The sequence below is a fragment of the Bos indicus x Bos taurus genome, chromosome 4 (genome assembly GCF_003369695.1).
Source record: "Bos indicus x Bos taurus breed Angus x Brahman F1 hybrid chromosome 4, Bos_hybrid_MaternalHap_v2.0, whole genome shotgun sequence".
NCBI lineage: Eukaryota > Metazoa > Chordata > Mammalia > Artiodactyla > Bovidae > Bos > Bos indicus x Bos taurus.
In genome coordinates, this window is record NC_040079.1 from 49955776 (window position 1) to 49978825 (window position 23050).

The window sequence follows — 23050 nt, forward strand, 5'->3', positions numbered from 1 at the left end:
ACACATGTTTCAATGCCATTCTCCCAAATCATCCCACCCTCTCCCTCTCCCACAGAGTCCAAAAGACTGTTCTATACATCAGTGTCTCTTTTGCTGTCTCATATACAGGGTTATTGTTACCATCTTTCTAAATTCCAAATATATGCATTAGTATACTGTATTGGTGTTTTTCTTTCTGGCTTACTTCACTCTGTATAATAGGCTCCAGTTTCATCCACCTCATTAGAACTTATTCAAGTGTATTCTTTTTAATGGCTGAGTAATACTCCATTGTGTATATGTAAAGGTAGAAAATGTGTCCATATTTTTTTTTTACATTCCTAGTGATCTCTGTTCAAAATGCAGTGAATTCTTGGCCAAAAACAGAACTGATTAGGAAGGAGGACTTTTATGTGAAGATGTAGGACCGCAGTCATGTAGTCCACAGTTTAGGCCCTCAAGTAAAAGGTACAGGCTCATGGGATTCTGAAGAGAAGTGAGGGGATTTTCTTTGTAATGGAAGTTAAGGGCAGGCTTAAGGGCAATACCAAGAAATAGGGAGACCCCCATAGACTAGCAACTACCTGAACCCAAAACCGCCCTCAGAGCAGAAAGGAACCTGGGGAAAAATACAGCTCAGTGAGAGTGGACATAAGAGGTGGTAATGTGGTAATAGTGAGATAATGGGTGTTTAAGGGACCCCGTCACTTCTTCCTTCCATCTTCCCATCTCCTGCGGAATCAACCAGAATGCTGGTTGTAAGGGGTTAGCTTCTCAAGCCTCCATCGATGGGCACTGAAGAGGAACAAACAGGTAAAAAAGATCTAATGAGACAGATATATCTTTGAATAGCCTGAAGGGTCAGTCCATAATTCACTTTAAACAGAATGATCTTCATACCCATATTTCCATGTTCTAAATATTAAGGCTTTCTTTTCTGCAAACAATGTTATTTACCCATAATTAAGGGGTTTTTTGGGGGAATGAATATAGATTTGTGCTGATGTTACCCGTTCTCACACTTGTGACCATCAGGCAAATTTTGGTCAATGGTTGGCCAGGACGAATGAATCAAGTTTCTGAAATTTCTTAATATCTTTCTTAGTATCATTTAAAATATCATTTAAAATCTTCACCAATTGGTGAAGAAGTTTGCTGCCCACTAAGGATGCATAATTTCCAATTAAAGAACAAGAAACACTATCCACCAGCTTATCTTAAATATGTCTTAAAACATCCAAAGAAAGACACACAGAAACCTTGAAAACATGGCAAACCCATTTGTACCACACACAAAATCATGAAATTAAAAGACACTTGCTCCTTGGAAGAAAAGCTACAACAAACCTAGACAACGTATTAAAGCAGAGACATTACTTTGCTAGCAAAGGTCTAGTCAAAGCTATGGTTTTTTGCAGTAGTCATGTATGGATGTGCGAGTTGGACCATAAAGAAGGCTGAGTGCTGAAAAGTTGATGCTTTTGAACTGTGGTGTTGGAGAAGAGTCTTGAGAGTCCCTTGGACTGCAAGGAGATCCAACCAGTCCATCCTAAAGGAAATCAATCCTGAATATTCATTGGAAGGACTGATGCTGAAGCTTCAATACTTTGGCCACCTGATGCGAAGAACTGACTCATTGGAAAAAGACCCTGATGCTGGGAAAGAGTGAAGGCGGGGGGAGGAGACAACAGAGGATGAATTGGTTGGATGACATCATTGATTCAATGGATATGAGTTTGAGTAAACTCTGGGAGTTGGCGACGGGCTGGGAGGCGGTTGCAACGGGTCGGACACGACTGAGTGACTGAACACCACCACCACAAAATCAGTCCAGCTGATCTGAATCTTCAAAAAAGAAAACCCTTGAATAAAAAGTTATGGGTGGGAGTTATACACAGCACAAGTCATGAATGTGAATTTACTAACATGTAAAGACACACCAGATACAGAATTCCTGGATGAGGCATAATGGATACTATCTTCAAATCAGGCACAAAAGCTGAAGATATCAGATGCCATGACGGAGGCTGGGGTTGAGTAGATCACAAGTCCATGCCTGTGGGTACCTGAGTTCCCCGCTTTAAAGCTCAATGTTTAAAGGCTCTTCTAGTTTAGGAAATGACAGCTAGGACACTTCTGGCCATGAGCTAGGAGGCAGAGCAAGGAAGCGGTCCATCCAACTTTTAGAAATCAGACCACCAAGTGTTGTGGATTCAGACTACCATCACAGTCAGGAATCCTGAGTCAAGAAAAGGTGTAGAAAGTGATAGAAAAACTGGTCCTTGAAGAGAAAAATATAAAACTGAGTTGGTAAACACTTTGTATGTGGCATTCCTATAGAAAACAGCTCTCAAATATGAACTTTTGCATTAAAAAGAAAAGACAATGATAGAATAAGAAAATTACTTTTTTTTTAAATTTTATTTTTAAACTTTACATAATTGTATTAGTTTTGCCAAATATCAAAATGAATCCACCACAGGTATACATGTGTTCCCCATCCTGAACCCTCCTCCCTCCTCCCTCCCCATACCATCCCTCTGGGTCGTCCCAGTGCACTAGCCCCAAGCATCCAGTATCGTGCATCGAACCTGGACTGGCATCTCGTTTCATACATATTTTTCATGTTTCAATGCCATTCTCCCAAATCTTCCCACCCTCTCCCTCTCCCACAGAGTCCATAAGACTGTTCTATACATCAGTGTCTCTTTTGCTGTCTCGTACACCGGGTTATTGTTACCATCTTTCTAAATTCCATATATATGCGTTAGTATACTGTATTGGTGTTTTTCCTTCTGGCTTACTTCACTCTCTATAATAGGCTCCAGTTTCATCCACCTCATTAGAACTGATTCAAATGTATTCTTTTTAATGGCTGAGTAATACTCCATTGTGTATATGTACCACAGCTTTCTTATCCATTCATCTGCTGATAGACATCTAGGTTGCTTCCATGTCCTGGCTATCATAAACAGTGCTGCAATGAACATTGGGGTACATGTGTCTCTTTCCCTTCTGGTTTCCTCAGTGTGTATGCCCAGCAGTGGGATTGCTGGATCATAAGGCAGTTCTATTTCCAGTTTTTTAAGGAATCTCCACACTGTTCTCCATAGCGGCTGTACTAGTTTGCATTCCCACCAACAGTGGAAGAGGGTTCCCTTTTCTCCACACCCTCTCCAGCATTTATTATTTGTAGACTTTTGGATCGCAGCCATTCTGACTGGTGTGAAATGGTACCTCATAGTGGTTTTGAATTGCATTTCTCTGATAATGAGTGATGTTGAGCATCTTTTCATGTGTTGGTTAGCCATCTGTATGTCTTCTTTGGAGAAATGTCTATTTAGTTCTTTGGCCCATTTTTAAGTCCTAGGACAGACTGGGAAGTATGAAGCAGCAGTATTCAAAGTTTATGCCAAAATATTTCCAAAATTAAAATGATCTTATGACTCAGATTAAAGGGATACACAGAATCCCAAGCAGACTAAATAAAAAAATTAAGTCCCAGATCTATCACAGTGAAATGACAGGGCAACAAAAACTAAGGAAATAAAACTACCCAAGGGAGGAAATGGGTGAATTTAACTCAGATGACCATTATATCTACTACTGTGGGCAAGAATACCTTCGAAGAAATGAGGTAGCCATCATAGTCAACAAGAGTATGAAATGCAGTACATGGATGCAAGCTCCAAAATGACAGAATGATCTCTGTTCATTTCCAACGCAAACCATTCAATATAACAGTGATCCAAGTCTATGCCCCAACCAGTAACGCTGAAGAAACTGAAGTTGAATGGTTCTGTGAAGACCTACAAGACCTTCTAGAACTAACACCAAAAAAAGATGTCCTTTTCATTACCGGGGACTGGAATGCAAAAGTAGGAAGTCAGGAAACACCTGGAGTAGCAGGCAAATTTGGCCTTGGAATACGGAATGAAGCAGGGCAAACACTAATAGAGTTTTGCCAAGAGAATGCACTGGTCATAGCAAACACCCTCTTCCAACAACACAAGAGAAGACTCTACACGTGGACATCACCAGATGGCCAACACTGAAATCAAACTGATTATATTCTTTGCAAAGATGGAGAAGCTCTATACAGTAAGCAAAAACAAGACCGGGAGCTGACTGCGGCTCAGATCAAGGCTCCTTATTGCCAACTTCAGACTTAAATTGAAGAAAGTAAGGAAAACCACTAGACCATTCAGGTATGACCTAAATCAAATCCAATTATACAGTGGAAGTGACAAATAGATTCAAGGGATTAGATCTGATAAGAGTACCTGAAGAACTATGGATGGAGGTTCATGACATTGTGTAGGAGGCAGTGATCAAGACTATCCCCAAGAAAAGCAAAAAGGCAAAATGGTTGTCTGAGGAGGCCTTACAAATAGCTGAGAAAAGAAGAGACGAGAAAGGCAAAGGATAAAAGGAAGGATATACCCATTTGAATGCAGAGTTGCAAAGAATAGCAAGGAGAGATTAAAAAGCCTTCTGATCAATGCAAAGAAATAGAGGGAAACAATGGGAAAGACTAGATATCTCTTCAAGAAAATCAGATACCAAGGGAACATTTCATGCAAAGATGGGCTCGATAAAGGACAGAAATGGTATGGACCTAACAGAAGCAGAAGATATTAAGATGGCAATAATACACAGAAGAACCATACAAAAAAGACTGTCATGACCTAGATAACCACGATGGTGTTATCACTCATCTAAGGCCAGACATCCTGGAGTATAAAGTCAAGCAGACCTTAGGAAGCATCACTATGAACAAAGTTAGTGGAGGTGATGTAATTCCAGCTGAGCTATTTCAAACCCTAAAAGATGATGCTGTGAAAGTGCTGCCCTCAATATGCCAGCAAATTTGGAAAACTCATGAGTGGCCACAGGACTGGAAAAGGTCAGTTTTCACGCCAATCCCAAAGAAAGGCAATGCCAAAGCATGCTCAAACTACCGCACAATTGCACTCATCTCACACACTAGCAAAGTCATGCTCAAAATTCTCCAAGCCAGGCTTCAGCAATATGTGAACCATGAACTTCCAGATGTTCGAGCTGGTTTTAGAAAAAGCAGAGGAACCAGAGATCAAATTGCCTACATTCCTTAGATCATCAAAAAAGCAAGAGAATTTCAGAAAAACATCTATTACTGCTTTATTGATTGTATCAAAGCCTTTAACTGGATCACAAGAAACTGTGGAAGATTCTGAAAGCAATGGGAATACCAGACCACCTGACCTGCCTCTTGAGAAATCTGTATGCAGGTCAGGAAGCAAGTTATTATTTTTTTTTAAATTTTATTTTATTTTTAAACTTTACAATATTGTATTCATTTTGCCAAATATTGAAATGAATCCACCACAGGTATACCCGCATTCCCCATCCTGAACCAGGAAGCAAGTTAGACTGGGATATGGAACAGCAGACTGGTTCCAAATAGGGAAAGGAGTACACCAAGGCTGTATATTGTCACCCTGTTTATTTAACTTATATGCAGAGTACATCATGAGAAACGCAGGGCTGGAAGAAACACAAGCTGGAATCAAGATTGCCGGGAGAAATATCAATAACCTCAGATACACAGATGACACCACCCTTATGGCAGAAAGGGAAGAGGAACTCAAAAGCCTCTTGATGAAAGTGGAGAGTGAAAAAGTTGGCTTAAAGCTCTACATTCAGAAAACGAAGATCATGGCATCTGGTCCCATCACTTCATGGGAAATAGATGGGGAAACAGTGGAAACAGTGTCAGACTTTATTTTGGGGGGCTCCAAAATCACTACAGATGGTGACTGCAGCCATGAAATTAAAAGATGCCTGCTGCTTGGAAAAAAGTTATGACCAACCTAGACAGCATATTAAAAAGCAGAGACATTACTTTGCCAACAAGGTGTCCGTCTAGTCAAAGCTATGATTTCTCCATGTCATGTATGGATCTGAGTTGGACTATGAGGAAGGCTGAGCGCCAAAGAATTGATGCTTTTGAACTGTGGTGTTGGAGAACACTTGAGAGTCCCTTGGACTGCAAGGAGATCCAATCAGTCCATCCTAAAGGAAATCAATCATGAATATTCATTGGAGGGACTGATGTTTAAGCTGAAGCTCCAATACTTTAGCTACCTGATGCGAAAAACTGACTCACTGGAAAAGACCCTGATGCTGGGAAAGATTGAAGGCAGAAGAGGATGACAAGAGGATGAGATGGCTGGATGGCCTCCCCGGCTCAATGGACATGATTTTGAGTAAACTCCAGGAGTTGGCGATGGGCTGGGAGGCCTGATGTGCTGCAGTCCATGGGGTCACAAAGAGTTGGACACGACTCAACAATTGAACTGAAGGGGGTGGTGGAAGACTAGTTTACTATAGGTCTGTCATTTTATAACTAAATGCCACAAGACCGTGCTGAGGGAAAATATTAAGCCTGACCTAAGCATGAAGGCAAAATAGTTCCAAATTACAAAGACTAAAGAGTTCATTAAGCCACTCTAGAAAACTATGAAATCATTTCAACAAGAAACTTAAACCCTTTAGGAAGGCAGGAGATGAAGCAATAGCGAATAAAGAGGTTGATAAATCTTGGTAACTCTAAATACATGTTTGACTGAAAATTACAATATCCTCTCAATCAATCTGGAAGGTTGGCTGGGGAGGGACAAAATAATGTGGAACTAACAAGCCAAAAAAATTGATGGAAGATTATTAGGGCAGGAATAGAGGAAAAGTTGAGTTAAATGTTGAAAGCAGGATATTAAAATACTGAGTACTAAAAAAGGGAATATAAAAATTCTAAAATAAAGATAAAAAATTCAGCTTAGATATGACTTGGTTATCCTTTCTAGATTAAGTCTAAAAGTCCCAGGCAACCACTTTAACCTTTTAAATGACTTTTTCTACAGAGATATCAAAATGGAACAGATTCATTTTTCTCTCTGGAAGACTTATTTCAATTGCTTTCATCGCAGCCTGAAAATCTACTGGAGGTAATTAGAAACTTGGCTTTTATCCTAGCAGGAAAATATCTGCACTGACCTCTTTGTGAGTACACATTAACATTTTTACCTGGGATATACAGCTTTAATACGTAATGGTTCCTAGTGCATTACAACCCCGTGGGTTGTAACCAGGCTCCACTGTAAATTGTTCCCCCCTTCCAAATAATCACAAAGGTATAATCGGATTCATAAAATCCATGTTGGATCAATAGACAGTACATACTTGACAAATTAAGGCACACCTTAGTCTTTCTGGTAGCACTGTACTTACATGACAGTCCACAGGGTGGATTTAGCTTAGCTTATAAACAGCTAGGATAAGTAATAAAAATAACAGGAAGATAATACTAGATGTAAGACCAGCTTTTATATTGACAATCTATTTAAAAATCAAATGTGATGTTCAAAGACAGTCTTTCCCCCACTATACCATAGTCTCATTTGAGCTCACATTGTGTAGTTGGTTGCCTGCATTTAAGGGAAATTGTTCACAGCCAACAGCATATCCTTATTTGTAATAGAGGCGTTAACAAAGAGAACTGTAGTACTGCTTTATGTGTTAGAACTGGTGTTGAAATAGTTTTATGTATTTACAGCATTTTTCCTCTCCTTTTTCAGGGAGTCTCACTGGGAGATATTGCTCCTCTCCCCAGAAGTATCAATGATGGCATGAATTCCCCCACACATTATAATGTAAATTTTAGCGAAGCTGTAAGTCATGATGTAAGTCTCCACGAGGCCATGTTACGGTGTTCTGACAATACATTTAGAAGGGATCCAGTAGCAAGGACTTCACAGCCACAAGAACAAATTCTACAGTTAAGTTCTATTACCAATACTGAACAGACCCTTCCTGGAACTAATTTGACAGGATTTCTTCCATTTGTTGACAATCAGATGAGGAATCTAAGCCAAGACCATCTGTATGATCTTGATATAAACATACTTGATGAGACAAACTTAATGTCTTTGGCCACAGGTTTTGATCCCATGGAAGTTTCTTGGCTGCTTGAAGAACCAGGTTATGATTCTGGGCTTTCCTTAGACTCAAGTAACAATAGCACCTCTGTTATCAAGTCTAATTCTTCTCACTCTATATGTGAAGGTGCTACAGGTTCTAGCAGTGACCTTTCCCACCATGACCTAGAAGGGGCTGTAGGAGGATACTGTCCAGAGCCCAGTAAGCTTTGTTACATGAATGACAAAAGTGATTCTCATTTTCACGGAGACCTTGTATTTCAACATGTATCACATAACCACACTTACCACTTAGAGCCAAGTGCACTAGAATCCACTTCAGAATCTTTCTCAATGCCTGGGAAGTCACAGAAAATAAGTAGATACCTGAATGACACAGACAGAAACTTAAGCCGTGATGAACGACGTGCTAAAGCTTTGCATATCCCTTTTTCTGTGGATGAAATTATCCGCATGCCTGTAGATTCTTTCAACAGCATGTTAAGCAGGCATTATCTAACAGATTTACAAGTGTCGCTCATCCGTGACATTAGACGAAGAGGGAAAAATAAAGTTGCTGCTCAGAACTGCCGAAAGCGTAAACTGGATGTAATTTTGAATCTGGAAGATGATGTATGTAGCTTGCAAGCAAAGAAGGAAACCCTTAAGAGAGAGCAATCCCAGTGTCACAAAGCTATAAACATAATGAAACAGAAACTGCACCACCTCTATTGTGATGTTTTTAGTAGGTTAAGAGATGATCAAGGTAGACCAGTCAGTCCAAACCAGTATGCTCTTCAGTGCACCCACGATGGAAGTGTTGTGATTGTACCCAAGGAATTAATGATTCCAGGCCAGAAAAAGGAAAACCAAAAGGGAAAACGAAAAAATGAGAAAAAAAATTGAAGATGGATTACACCAATACACATAAAAGCAGTCAGAAACTGATAAAGGCTCACACATCTGCTTCCAAGTTTAGCTCATGTTAGCTTTTAAGTACTACAACTTCAAGCTTATGTGGACAAGTTTAGGTATCAGTATCAGACCTGGGGCAGAAGCCACAACTTCATGAAGTCGTAACAGTACGTACAATGTGACATGAAAACAGCATTACTTTGGTAGCCATTTCTTAAGATGGTCTTTTAAAAAGCAAACACTGGATGAAATTATTTCAAAATGTTTTTTGACTTAAAATGCAATTTAACCTTAAGGTTTTTTCACTTAGCACTGAAGTTGGGTGTTTTTTCAAGAGCCTTTTTAATTTTTATGAATCCTTAACTTATATAGCTTTTTCTGTGGAAATAAACTTTATATTTGACTTTATAAAGTGCTCACTTTTGCCTTTTATAGATGCTAAGCAAATTTACCTTATAGTTCTCCTCCAAAACACCCACAAAAATACAGGTGAATATCCAGCAAATAGGACAGCAATAGTATTAAATTACAAATTGATCAGACTCTAGCCAAACTGAAGTCAGTATACTGAACTGACAATATTGGCCTCCCCCACCCCTCCAAAATTAACACATGACATGAAACAGACCAGGTTCTACTCTAGGATGCACCCGCCAAATTATCCAGGAGCTTTCAAAATACTGTACTACATTAATGTCTGAGGACAAAGAGCCTCCCCCACGTAACTACATGCATACGGGGAACTGGAACTCCCTGGCAGTAAAGCCAGCCTGTAGGGATTGGCTCCCTTATCTAGGAAATTGTCAAGTTCACACCAAAAAACAAAAACACACCCCACCAAATTGCTTAAATGTGAAAACATTATGGATCATACAAGAACTCAAGACTTACACTAAGGGATAAATCAGTAAATGAGTAGACTGAACAAATAAAAGCAAAATGAAGTGATTTCATAAAAACAAAGGAGACTTGAAAACTTGGTCATCTTAGAAATGACAGCACTCGAATAGAGTTAACATGGGGACAGCTGTCCAAACTATCATGGTTTGAGAACAGTAGCACAAATGCCGTCCACTCTGACAGGGCTCCCTGAATGGTGCTAGTGGTAAAGAATTTCACCTGCCAATGCAAGAGATGCCAACTTTGATCCTGGAACAAGTAGCTGCCCACTTCACTCAGGTCAGGCACAACTGAACTCCTACACACACAGTATCTGATTAGAAAAACCTAAGGTTAGACATTAGAATCTTCACTACCCAGTATCACAAGTCAGTTATTTTAGGTTACTGAACTGCGGAGTAAGTTACAGAAAACTTCCATTTTAAACTGAACCTAAGAATCTGTTTCAAAGCAAAATGATTCCTGATCAAAGTTCAGCTCTTCTGACCAGTTCTGAACAATGCCCACTTCAGTGCTGACCCGCCTGCTTTTTGGAAGGCAACACAACTCATGTGTTCTGGCTTAAGAGGCACAAGTTATTTCAAGTTTGTAACAATGTCCACAAAACCAATTTACTTGTGAAAGTTTATGCAACTATCCTGGTTTGCTCAATTGAATGTCCTTTTCAGGCTCAGCATCTTCCCCAATCCCTGAAAATATCAAAATCACAAAGAACTATAGAACATCAAACGAGGAAGAAAGGGGTACAATTTAAGAGCTGGAATTCAAAACATTCACAGTAAAATTTAAACATTGCAAGATATAAGGTATTTGGTGCATTGTCCCCAAAGATATATGAATGAAGCAATCACCAGCCAGTTCAATCTCACTTGCCATGGGCTTGTCTGGACAGTCACTTTGTACAAGACACACACTGGACTCTGGTACAGTACTGAAGATGTTTACTCCCCAGGGGTTAGCAGTCAAAGCGTCATCCCAGCATTTTAGTTGAAGTTCCCTACTTAGCAATTCATACCCCGAGACTAATCGGACTGTTCTAGTTCCGAGATCATCTTGAGTTCACACATTGACCCAAACATTTCATTTTGAATTGCTTCCAACGTTAAAGTAGTCCCTTTTCCTTTCCTATAGGACATTGTTGGTCCTGAAATCATCCCTTTGTGATAAAATTACATTAGTTGAAAATCAGGTGAAATCTGGTTCAATCTCTTTTTCTTCCTATGAAAAGCTTACATCCCTTTTGGCACCTAACAGGCCATGATGAAATCCCCAGGTGAAATTAAACTACTGTTAAGTAATTCAAGCAATGCAGATGTTAAGTCAGTCTTCCCTTTTTGACCCCCTGGATTTGCTGGGATCCTATGGAATTCTCTGGGCAATAGTGGGTAGCCATCCCCTTCTCTACCCAGGGATCAAACCCAAATTTCTTTGGAGGATTCTTTCCTGAGCCACCAGGCAGTTGAAACAATGGGTGCTCAACAAGATCTGGATATTTGGGGTCCATTTCAAGGCTGGCTCCAGCTCAGCACTGACCCTTAGGATACAGAAGCCATTGAAAGCCTAAATGCCAAAATTCCTACTCCAGAAAAAGTCATCCTGTGGAATATGTATCAGTGTTTGACAATTTAAACATTTCACTTAAATGTTAAAATACCTTAGTCTCCCTTCACCCATCATCTTCAAAGATCTGAATGTTTCTTTTACTACTTGCAGTAACAGCAGAGCAGCATTAAAATCATCGGGTACATACTACCTGAGAACATGTTTCAAATTTTGAAGACACGTAAGTGAAACCAAGACCAAACTGTATACATGCACTTCAGGTATACTGAAATCAGTTCAGGTATACTGAAATCAGTGATATTTTCTACCTCCTGCAAAGGCACCATATACCCCACACTTGAACAGTAACTGAATATAATTAAAAGAATTTGAGACCAACTTTAACTTGTACTCACACACTTACTTGGGATAGTGAAAACCAAAGAATATCCAGTTTCGAAACATTTCACCAGACACACACTCACCAGGGGTGGGAGCAACCCCCCCAAGATGGCTCCCAGTAATGCGCGCGTTTTGTTTACCATGTGAGCAACTCCTCCCACCCCCACCCCCCCCCCCACATGATCACAAGACAACTTTCAAACATGTGTTGCATTTGTTAAGTCTGTTGCTTCACTACAGGTGACGTAAAGAGCCAGCAGCTATCTTCAACTCATATCATTAGGCCATTTTGGATTCAAATTTTCAAGCCCCAATTATGTTTTCAAGCTCAGGTTATACAACCCTGAGCTTCAGCTAGAACCTCAGCTAAGCTGTTTCCAAACGCTTTATGTATAAATACAGTGAGGTGAATATATTTAACAGAACTCAGAACTAACTCCCCTCTTTCAGGAAACTTCCTTAAACCTCATTTCTAAAAGAAAATTAGCAGCTCAACACTTAGGACACACCAACATTCCACATCACCTATTTCAAAATGTTAGTTCATTTCAGCCTGTTCATTCATATTAAAATATCTTCCCCTATTTGTGCTGGTGTTAAGTGCTGGGTGTTCCAAGATCATCTTATACCAACTTGATTTATCTTCAAAGTTTAACTTCTTCGCAGAGCTGGACATTTTTAACATCTTATTTTTCCTAATAAATCCACAGCCAGATGTTAACAAGTTCATAGTTAATAATGGATGGATTTTAAACAAAGCTCATCTTCTGTTAGCCATCCTTTTGACTTACCTGTGAGATACCTCATTAAGAACCAAAATAGTAAAAACGTCAACTTTACTTCGTCCCCTTTGGTTTTTCATTGTTTCAAGTTAACATCCAGGTATACCATCATGTTTAACCCTCAAGACAACCACGATACTAGTGTAATACAACAAAACAAACCTAATTCAGAGATTTTATGTCTCCATGCATTTGCATAACCACCTCTTTTGGACCACTTTAGCTGGTTAAAACCTGTAATTTTAAAACCACCACCAGCAACGTTAAACATACAAGGCAAAGCCAGAAATCTATAGCATTATTCAAACGCTGAATATACAGTGTATAAAGAATGGCATTTTATTAGGGACAGCCAGTAATGTCCACAATGCTTTTCTCATTTGTCTATCAATATTGAAAGGAAAATGGCAATATGCATTTGCTTTGTGAAACTGCTTTAAAAATCTAGGGGATGGCAATCCTTTAGACAACTTAATGTTCATAGAACAAGATTCACATTTTATGTGTAAACATTACACCAAGTATTTGAATACAAAAGTATTTATTTTATAACTTTATATTTAAAATAGAATTTTAATCTGTCTACTCACAAAACCTAATTCAAAACATGATAACATTTATCTCTCTAGCTGACTTGATGTTTACTCTTTTACAAACAATACTCAATTTGTAATTGTTTTATATTAAGACCCTGTAACTAAATGAAGTCTGTTTTATCAGAAAACATTTCCCTTTAATCTTAAAAGAGTGCTTTTTTAAAATGAAGGCACCAACAAGAACTACTTTCAGATGGTACAGAATTTCTTATTTCTTGAAGACTCTGTGGTTGACCACTTCTTCATTAGTTACCTGCAGCAAGACACCTTCCTGCCAAAGGAAAAAAAAAGTATCTGAAGAAGTTTATCATGTTTGTCCAAAGAACCTAAATAACTTCAGTGGTGGTCTTAGGATCAAAGAAGACTCAGGTGCATACAGTAGAATATGCCCTGATTATCACATTCCTGAAAAGGCAATAAAGCCAGGCAATCAATCTCTGATGACATCTAAGAAATGAAATTTCAGCAGCCAAGCTATCTCTCTCCTATAGGGTAGGGATTGGGAAAGAATTACTGCATTTAAACCCAAGTATTTAGAATTGGATATGTACAGATTTATAATGCAGACACTTTATTCATAAATACATATTATCTGAAAGTAGATCCAACCATCTTGCCCTACCTTTTCCTTAGCCTGATCCTGATATGCATGTAAAGCTAGAACAGTATCGAAATAAAAAAAAAAGTCTTTATTTTAAAAACAAACAAAAAAAAGCCCTAGTTCACTCAAAATGCTTGATCCAAGAAATGTGAATACAGAAGGGTGTTAACGATGGGAAATTTCATGATTTAACTTGCAGCCTAACTTTTACCTACCATTTTACTACCAACACCACTGAAGGAACCAAGAAAAGCTTTATTAATGATCACTTGGCTTGCCTCAGCTGTTGAAATGAAGCACTTTACAGTCTTTGTGGCAGCAGAATATACTTGTCCATGGTTCATATCAATGCTAAAATTCCAGCAGGGAAAAAAATGATATGTTAAGCACCTGAATCTTCATAGAGGGGGAGGGGGTGGGAAAGAAGGAAAAAAAGGGGGAAAAAAAAAAAACAACCAAAATAATATAAGTAAAATGACAGATTGGAAAACAGGGTTTATAAAATTATTCTCTTGAGTTTATAAAATTGTTAAACTCAATTTATAGCTATGTTATACTACATAAGAACCAACTATACTGAAAGACCATTGAAGAGTATTAGTTTATCTTTGGGGGAGGAAAATTAAGAAAGGAAAAGTAAATGAGATCTTACCTAAAGAAGTTTAACTGAAGCTTAGAACTATTTTGCTCTACACCCTCAGCTTTCGTTGGCATCCTTAAAAACTACTGTAGTTAAAGCTTTGTAGAAACAGCACAGTTTTTTAAGACTGGCTGACCTTAGTAGCCGTCAAAGAGTTCTCTTGTACTAGACCTGTATCCCTGAAGAGTACCTCGCTGGGGTTATTTTCCTTTCCTTGCATTGAAGCAGCAGCATCTAAAAGATCTAAAAAGGTGTTTCTCCTTGCAGAGATATCCCTTAAGTTATCTAGATAATTTAATCCTCATGAATTGCAGACAACACACTTATATCTGACCAGCATTTATCTTACACAAATATAACAACAGCTTTGCAATAGACCTTAATTATACTACCCACTCCTTAACTTATTTAAAATAAAAAGTCTATAATTACACAATTTCCTTTAGAATTATTTTATTAAATCATAAATGTACAACAGCTTCTTAACTCTACACACGCACTTAAATTTTTTTAAAGGAAAAACGTTATGTCTTATTACACCATGATCCTGGCTAATAGCTTTTCAAAACTTTGAGAAAAATCTTAAAAAAGGTTTCACATGTCACCTGAAACTTACAAATTTAACATTATCAAAGAAGGAATGCTTCTACACTCTTACAAAGACCACTAGAAAGAAACAACAATTAAAAAGCTAAGAAACTGTCTCAAAGGCATTTTTTTTTACAATCCTTCCTCCACAGTAAGGTAATGTTATTAAATAATCCAATCCATTCACAAAATGGCTCTCTGCATCTGCTCTGGTGTCTTCTGCCATATCACTGCATATTTATGCATGACTGAGATAAGATTTTCCTTAACATTGTTATTTCGATAACCTGAAGCTGTTCTGTTACCTCTGGGCTCTCATCCTCTCCTATTTATACAGTGAAGCCTGTTTCAACAGAAGTAAAGAGTAAAAAAAAAATAGGTTATGAAATTATCCATCTAACCAGATTTTAAGGAAAGATAACATGATCCTAAAAAGCTTTTAACTCCTGGCAGCTAGGTCTCCCAAGACATTAACAATGTAAAACTTAAAAGCTACTTACCCATGGCAAATAGGAAGAAGCTCAGTATCTGCTTCTCCCTCCATAACCCCCACTTCCTCCACTGCCTCCTGGACCATAGTTTCCTAAAGTTAATGGAATAAGAGAAAACACACTTAATTTCCCAAATTATTTTATAACCAGTCTTTAAAACAAGCAGATCACAGACCATTAACTTGTTTCTAGTTAACCTCTTTACTCAAGAGACAAATTATCCAGATTCATAGATTATCACCGCTATTCTTTTAGAGGGCTCTTTCCCATAATCATACAAGTTAAGAGATTTTAAAGTATAACCAGCCTAAGAAAATGTAAGAAATCTATCTCAACAGTAACAATTTGAACTAAAAATTCAGATTTACTAAGCTAGCTTTCAAAGATACAAGTCATACAAAATTTATACCACTTGCAAAGTGCTCTCAGCAAATTTGGCTTTTTCTTAGTCAGCCAAAAGGAAAAATCCCACTGAAAACATGTAGTTCATTTATTTTACACTACTAGATACCCCAACCTCTACAATTTCCCAAAGTGATGTTGCATTCTTATTTTCCCACAACTTTAATCTCCGCAACACTTTGTATTTGGTGGGACGCGTTACCCAAACATAAATAATGAACAATTGTCATCTTCAAGTCATGAAAAGTTAGTAACATTTCATCACTAATCTGAAAAATCTAATTACCTCCACCATATGGTCCCCCCATGTTCCTGCTACCACCAAAATTTCCACTCTTCATTGGACCATAGTTAGAAGGTTGTTGGTTATAATTTCCAAAATCATTGTAATTTCCACTCCCGTAATTTCCTGTAAAAAAAATTTTTGCACAATGAACCTCATACAATCAAGTATTAAACCGATGATACATGCTAGGTATTTTAGACAAATTTCCCACAAAAACAAAGCAGAATGCAAAACACCTATCTACAGTTCTACATTTTTAAAGACAACTATTGACAACAATGAAATGAAAAATCTTACGTGTTAAATCCATTAATTCCAATCCAAATTCCCACATAAAGGTTGCAGGTGAATTTATTACCTCCTCCATAGTTGTCATAACCACCTCCGTAGCCCCCACCCTGGTTGCCATATCCAGGTCCTCCACCACCATATCCTCCTCTTCCTCCTCCATAACCAGGGCTACCTCCAAAATTGCCACCTATTATAAAATAAGCCTTTAAGTAATTAGTATTTTCAACGCCATTTGAACTGTCTTATTATATCCATTTCCAGCTTTCCAAAACTCAATTTTGCAAGATTCTTTCCATAACATCTTCTCTAATAGCCTCAAGGGCAGATTCTGAATATCCACCTTGGTGAACAGTTGCCAGTGAAGATGGCCTACCCACAAACCAACTGGGTAAAACCTTTATAATTATCTGTAATGCCACTGGTCTCCCCCAAAAACTAAATAAATATATTATGGATTCCCTTGACGGTATCTTGAAATAATTATATTTGTGTAAGTTTGTGGGGTAAGTTGGGGCAGACAAGACGTGTGGGCTAATGCGAATTACCTACCATTTCTCTTAAATAAAATGCCCACTATACCTTTTTCTTCAGTAGAAATGGGGGGAGGGGGGAAGAACCAGAAATTAGCAAACTCACACTGACTTAAAACTTCAATCGGTAGTTTCAGATTGCTTGCAGTTAACTGTAAAAACTCATCTTTCTCATAAAACCAAATCAATATTTGGATTTCAAAGCAAAGCTGGAAATAGTGACATGTAGGAGCGTAACTTAAATCATGCCTAATCAGTGCAAAACCAGAATGAGGCATCCTGAGCTCAGTTTCAAACCTCTTCATTTGTCATTAAGTACCTATCTTTTCTGTACTTCAATAAAAGACATGAACTAAAACTTAACAGTGGCTTAAAACCTTAGCTAGACACAGAAGCAGCACACTAGGTATGTTCTGGAAAAATTCTCTTGGGGACTTTTGGGACATTGTCCTGGTAGATTCATCTTGGTAAGAGATGAGACAACACAGTGCTCCTACAAACACTCCCCTGTCATTATGTTCATCTTGCCAATAACCACTTTTTAATACTTTTAAGGAAAACACTATACAAAATATCACTATCTCCAATTCTTTTGCTTGAGAAACAATTGGGCATCTTTTAAATTCTTATTTAAAATCTATCCAATTAATGTTGCAAAAGTATAACACCACCTCCAAGTAATTTTTTTGGTAATTTTCAACAGCTAAGATGAAAATTTAGAAGAGACATTTCATGTTTATGCTTAAGATTTTAGACAGGTATTATCAAAAAGTAGAAAAAACTGACCTCCAGGTCCTCCTCCATACCCATTATAGCCATCCCCAAATCCACGGCCACTTCCATATCCATCTGTTAAGGGCGGAAGAAAAGGAGGATTATTTCATTCTGGTTTATGTCACTCAATTTTTTAGCTTCTACTTCCTCCAGGTTGTCCACTTTTAAAAAGCAGTTAACAATGGACAGTGGCAGTTTTTCTACTTACTACATAGTTAACTGAGATTAACCCATACATAAAGCCTAAAACAAAGAAACTTTTAGATCTCTTCAAACCTCACTATTCATAAAATGTCTCCTAAATTTAAAATGGCTACAATGTCCTTTTAACTCTTCCAGAAAGTGAAGACCATGAAACAATCTCTGCCATTATCTGTCCATGATTAGAGGTATACAAATCTGATTTTAAATGTTACCTCTTGCCAACCAAATTAGAATATCCCATTAGGACAGATCTCACTTTAAGTCTTACAGATAACAAAGTAGGTTGGACTTCCTAGATTCCAATCAAAACTGTTTTTCAATCAAGCACATTCACCCTCCTAAGCTTAGAAGGTGGACTTACCAGATCCTCCTCTAAAGTTACTTCCTGGTCCTGGTCCAAAATTTCCACCGCCACCACGAGAATCTCCAAAACCAAAGTTGCCTACAATAAACACCCTGGTTAGTAATGAACATTTATACAAATAAATCCTAAGAAAAATATGGAATTAAAAGTTACCTCCTCTTCCACTTCTAGAACTTTGGACTTCCTGCATTTCTTGTCTAGACAAAGCCTTTCTTACTTCTGCATTATGACCATTGATAGTATGGTATTTTTGCACTGGAATGAAAAGTTCAGAGTCCATTAAGTCAGCATCCTGTAATAGCTAAGTTTCAAGCTCACTTTTTAACAAAGTTGTAGGTGTCAATATACCCAAAATGTTCAAGAACTACAATCCTAGCACTTATAAACACTTACACACAATCTTATCCACAGGATCATGGTCATCAAAAGTAACAAATCCAAAGCCTCTTTTCTTTCCAGACTGCCTGTCAGTAATAATCTCAATGGTATCAATTTTTCCATATTCCTCAAAGTAATCTCTAAGATGATGTTCCTCAGTATCTTCCTTAATTCCACCAACAAACAGCTTCTTCACAGTTACATGAGCCCCCGGCTTTCCAGATTCCTGAAATAAGAGGAAAAAAGTCATCCTGACAGAAGAAACCACAAACAGGAGTAAGAGCACACTATCTGGGTAATAAGCATGGCTTCTATCTTATGGCCAAATACTAAGTAAGGCACCTTTATGATAAAGAACTTTGTTCTTTGAAAAGCCACTAACTGTGAAACAGAATTTAGGCCCAAATTGTTTACTGAACAAACAAGTTGCCTATTTGCTCACCTCTCTTGCAACAGCACGTTTTGGCTCAACCACTCTCCCATCAATTGAATGAGGTCTTGCAGCCATGGCAGCATCAACTTCAGCCATGGAAGAAAAAGTCACAAAACCAAATCCTCTTGATCTTTTGCTTGCAGGATCCCTCATTACCTTGAAATACAAAGCAGTGATGTTACCATGTTATTACTTACAGCATTTAAAAATAATCAACATAAATTTAAGTGAGTTTCTCTAAGTCACTTAACATCTTTCAGAGAAATCGAACAGTTGAAAGATTAGTACCCCTAAGCACTTCCACAATTAACGTACCACACAATCTGTAAGTTTTCCCCATTGCTCGTAGTAGTTCCTCAAACTTTCTTCTGTAGTTTCAAAGCTCAAGCCACCAATAAAGAGTTTACGGAATTGTTCCTTTTCTCTCTGCAAAGGAAAACAGCATTTCAATTTTTATTTACATTTTCTTTTTGTATGCTGGAAATAAAATTCTTAAATATGAGGTGACCTGCTGGCAGAGTACCTTTTTCCTCTCCAAAGGAACAGTTTCTAAAGTTTTCTGGGGGGAAAAAAAAAACTTACATCAAATTTAAACCATATGTTAAACTGCATATTAGTTGTGTTACACCAAAAAAAAAAAAATGCCTCAACCAAACTACACGTTTCAAAACCATTATGCTTGATATAAATTTACTTGACATTAAATGAGTTTAAACAAATATAGCATCACTTAGTTTTAAAAAAAATCTTTCTGAAGAAAGAAGAGCAAATCTATTCCCTGGTGACTGTAAAGTTAAGAGTCTTATCAACATCTGCATTCGATCCTATAACTCAGAACAGAGAAGTTCACTTTTACATATTCAAATACAAATTCTTAAAATATAACAACTTTTGCTTTATAACCCACAGTTCCCATTTATTTCTGGATTTAGCATTTAAAAAATGAGTTTCCCGTCATTGCTCCCTCTGGTGGTGACTATAATGTAACTCAATTTTCAAAACCCTGGAAAACTTAGTATTGACTTTCTTTCTCATATACCAACTCTCCAGAGAAAATCTTAAATGTTCAATATATGTGGCAAAATAGCCTCAAAATTTATGTTTTCTGACCAAGGTAAAATGACTTTTATGATTAACGGTGTCTAAAGCACATACTTTAATATAGCTGGTTTTGTTGACGGCACAATCAACTATTACTGAACCAAAAGACAAATACAGTAAAAGACACTGTAATCACTTTTTTCAAAAACCATAAAAATATTTAAATGACCACTGTGACTATCCCCTCTAGTTACAAAATATCACTACTACGATTTACACTTCACCATGTAGAACTCAGTGGTCTTCTGGCAAATTACACAGCATAAAACAACTTGCACGTGAAGAGAGAGCCTGAGGTGAAATCTCAATCCTTACAAACCAGCACGCATATAAGCTACATTAATAGCTCTGTATTTTGCGCTATCAGTTAAGGAAGCCTGGACCACTGTATTTGGTTTTCAGTTGACTAGGTTAAATAACATAGAAACACAGAAAATTAGCCACCAAGTGCATGTAGTTAAATTTATTAAATAGAACTACAACACTCAACCCATAGTTCCATGAAGTTTCTCTCCATGCATGATATTATCCCAACAGTTCAGAAAACAGTGATAATTCAGAGATTTCTTTGCCTGTATAGCTACTTTTAAGATTCTGACATTTTTGAAAAGACAAATAAATTCTCAAAGTAGCTTATGAAACACTTAAAAGATCTATTAAAACGGTAACTTGGCATACTGGTATTTGTACACTCAAGCATATTTTATTTATTCCAAATACTTGTCAGTTAACTGGCCTTTTAAAACCCAAATAGAGAGACTAAAATACATCTACAACATTACAAATCACTAACAAAAGGCAAAAACTCATTACTTACCTCATTTTCCAAACTTACCCGCTGTCCACTATCGATTACAAACAAAGTTATTTTATAAGCGTGCTTAGGGTCAATGAAAATACCCAGGCAGACCCCCTTCGCTTGAGACCTTATGCTTATCAATGTAATCATCAACCATGATTGCAAACATAAACGAGAAAAGCAAGTGACAAAGTTCAAAAACATAGTGGCTCAGCCTAATAAAAGTTTTGTATACAGCAGAACACGCATTGAGGGACCGAGCCATGTTTTAATTAGAGTACAACTAAACTCATAATTTCAAGTTTATCACTAAAAAAACACCCGTAGTTTTACCCAGTAAAGACTAAATTCCCCGATAAAAATACTACTTAAAATACAAACAAATTATACGATTAAAAAAGAATCCGTCAGGAAAATAAAGGATTCTGTACTGAACACCGCCCACCCCCAAAGACCACCTTCCCCACGGCCTCCCGCAAAAACGATAATCTTCTCTAAAATTTTCATCTTATTTTCCTACGATTCAACTGCCTTTTCAATCACCGGAAACGCAGGTAAAACTGTTACTCAAACAAGGACTGAAAAACAAAACGTGAGGTCTTTATACCATGGCTCGCGTGAAACCGGGCCCAACACCCTAGAGGGTTTCACCTCCTAGGCCGAGCGAAACCGCCCAGGAGAACGCCGCCCCTCCCCCCGCCCTTCGGTGCGGCTCCTGAACGCAATGGCGCCATTTCATCGAGGGGAAGGGAGCGAGCCTCTAATGAGGTGCGCAGGACTTTAAAGCGCCAAGCTCCGTAAACACTCGGAATCCACCTCGAAATAGCATGAAAACAGTCCGAAAAGAGAAATAAATAGTTACCCACTTCTAGTCCTTACTGAAAAAGTCAAGCTAGTCAAATTTAGAGAGTTAAAAAGAAATCGCTGCGAGGAAGGAGAGAAATGAAAATGGCGGCCGCCAAATCCGGTTCCCGGGAGGGGGGAGGGGAAGCTCCGCAGCCCGGTTCGCTAGGACCCAAAACCCGCCAAAACGCTCCAACGCGGGGACGCCGAGACCCCCAAACCACCCTTCCTTAAAAACGATGTAGGAATTCCTGCCTCCGCGCCCCACTTTCAGTAAAGAGGGGCTGCGTCCGCCATGTGGAAGCTCCCCATCCCCCACCCACAGCAAAGGGAAATGGCGCCGTGAGGCTGAGGGTGGGGAAGGTGCTGTACAATTAGGCCTCTGCTAACGACCCCTCTCCAAAAATACCCTGAGACCAACCGCTCATGAAGTGGCCCAATTTCGCTGCCGCTCTCCCACGGAGGCGGATGGCCGACTTCCAATAAGGCGCCAACGGCCTCGCCATGCCCTTTCCAACAACTCATTGATTTCAAACCCGTTACCTCCATCGCGGACTCAGTCGCTTCAGCCCGATTTCCCGCAGCCGAGCGAGATGAGAGAGATCTCCGCGGACGAACACGAACCGGACTCGTCCTGGCGCTGTAGTGAGAACTGCCGCTGCTCGAGAAACAACACCGCTGGAGCACCTCCACTCCAGACCCGGCGCTGCTGCTACTGCCGCTAGAGCCGCTGCCGCCGCTTTTCTAGAACCTTCCCCCCGACTAACGCGTCTTCCCCTACGTCAGGCCGTTGCGTAAACGTCCTAACCGCCGCCAATGGCGGGAACGCTCTACGACCTCCTAGCGCCAAGTACGTGCCCCTCCCCTTTTAAGGCCAGCACTGGTGCTGGACGTCAGTTGCGTAAAAGGGCTCTGTAAATTGCGGAAGGCTCGAGTCCTGCGTATTTCTGTCTCTCGGAATTGGGGCCTGCCCCCGCAGGGCAGGTGAGAAACGGTCGCGCAGTTTGAAATTAACGCTGTTGGGAGGAGCTTAATCCTCAACCCAAAGGTCCAGCCCCCTCAACCCAGGAGGTGGTCCTTACAGCAACGCTTCGATAGCTTTTCCCCGGCCCCCAGTTTTAAAAAAATCTTTGTAGCCTCTTCCACTGTGTTTTCCCTCCCCCACCTTCTCCTATCCTACCCCGTCTGCGCGGAGAACCGACTGGCCCCTTCCGGAAATACCCGAAGCGACTTCTAGTCAACGAATTACACTTA

The 23050-nt window shown here is 38.9% G+C and overlaps 2 protein-coding genes across 13 annotated transcripts in view; one reads left to right on the forward strand and one right to left on the reverse strand.

The window, feature by feature from the left end:
• The window catches only part of NFE2L3 (nuclear factor, erythroid 2 like 3), a 34543-nt gene extending 25286 nt beyond the window's left edge, over positions 1 to 9257 (forward strand). Inside the window, exons 3-4 of the mRNA XM_027539360.1 lie at positions 6882 to 6965; positions 7596 to 9257. Coding sequence (XP_027395161.1) covers positions 6882 to 6965; positions 7596 to 8840 — 1329 coding nt within the window. The 3' untranslated portion in view covers positions 8841 to 9257. The remainder of the gene's footprint in view (positions 1 to 6881; positions 6966 to 7595) is intronic.
• Positions 9258 to 12791: 3534 nt separating this feature from the next.
• On the reverse strand, positions 12792 to 22870 carry HNRNPA2B1 (heterogeneous nuclear ribonucleoprotein A2/B1). Of its 12 annotated transcripts, XR_003510740.1 has the most exons (14): positions 22340 to 22536; positions 19577 to 19612; positions 19369 to 19479; positions 19063 to 19209; positions 18636 to 18846; positions 18396 to 18497; positions 18240 to 18320; positions 17687 to 17749; positions 16438 to 16557; positions 16080 to 16202; positions 15401 to 15483; positions 14325 to 14555; positions 13888 to 14023; positions 12792 to 13342 (listed from the first exon to the last, which is right to left on the reverse strand). XR_003510740.1 is itself a non-coding variant. In XM_027539364.1 (12 exons), exons 1-11 carry the CDS (start codon positions 22343 to 22345, stop codon positions 15422 to 15424), a joined length of 1062 nt encoding a protein of 353 aa, XP_027395165.1. In that variant the 5' UTR covers positions 22346 to 22536; the 3' UTR covers positions 12792 to 13342; positions 15401 to 15421. The 12 variants fall into 12 exon arrangements, 7 of the variants coding, with proteins under 7 accessions (XP_027395165.1, XP_027395168.1, XP_027395163.1 ...); XR_003510738.1 differs by having other exon boundaries at positions 13888 to 14555; XR_003510739.1 differs by lacking the exon at positions 14325 to 14555 and having other exon boundaries at positions 12799 to 13342.
• Between the last annotated feature and the right edge of the window lie 180 nt (positions 22871 to 23050).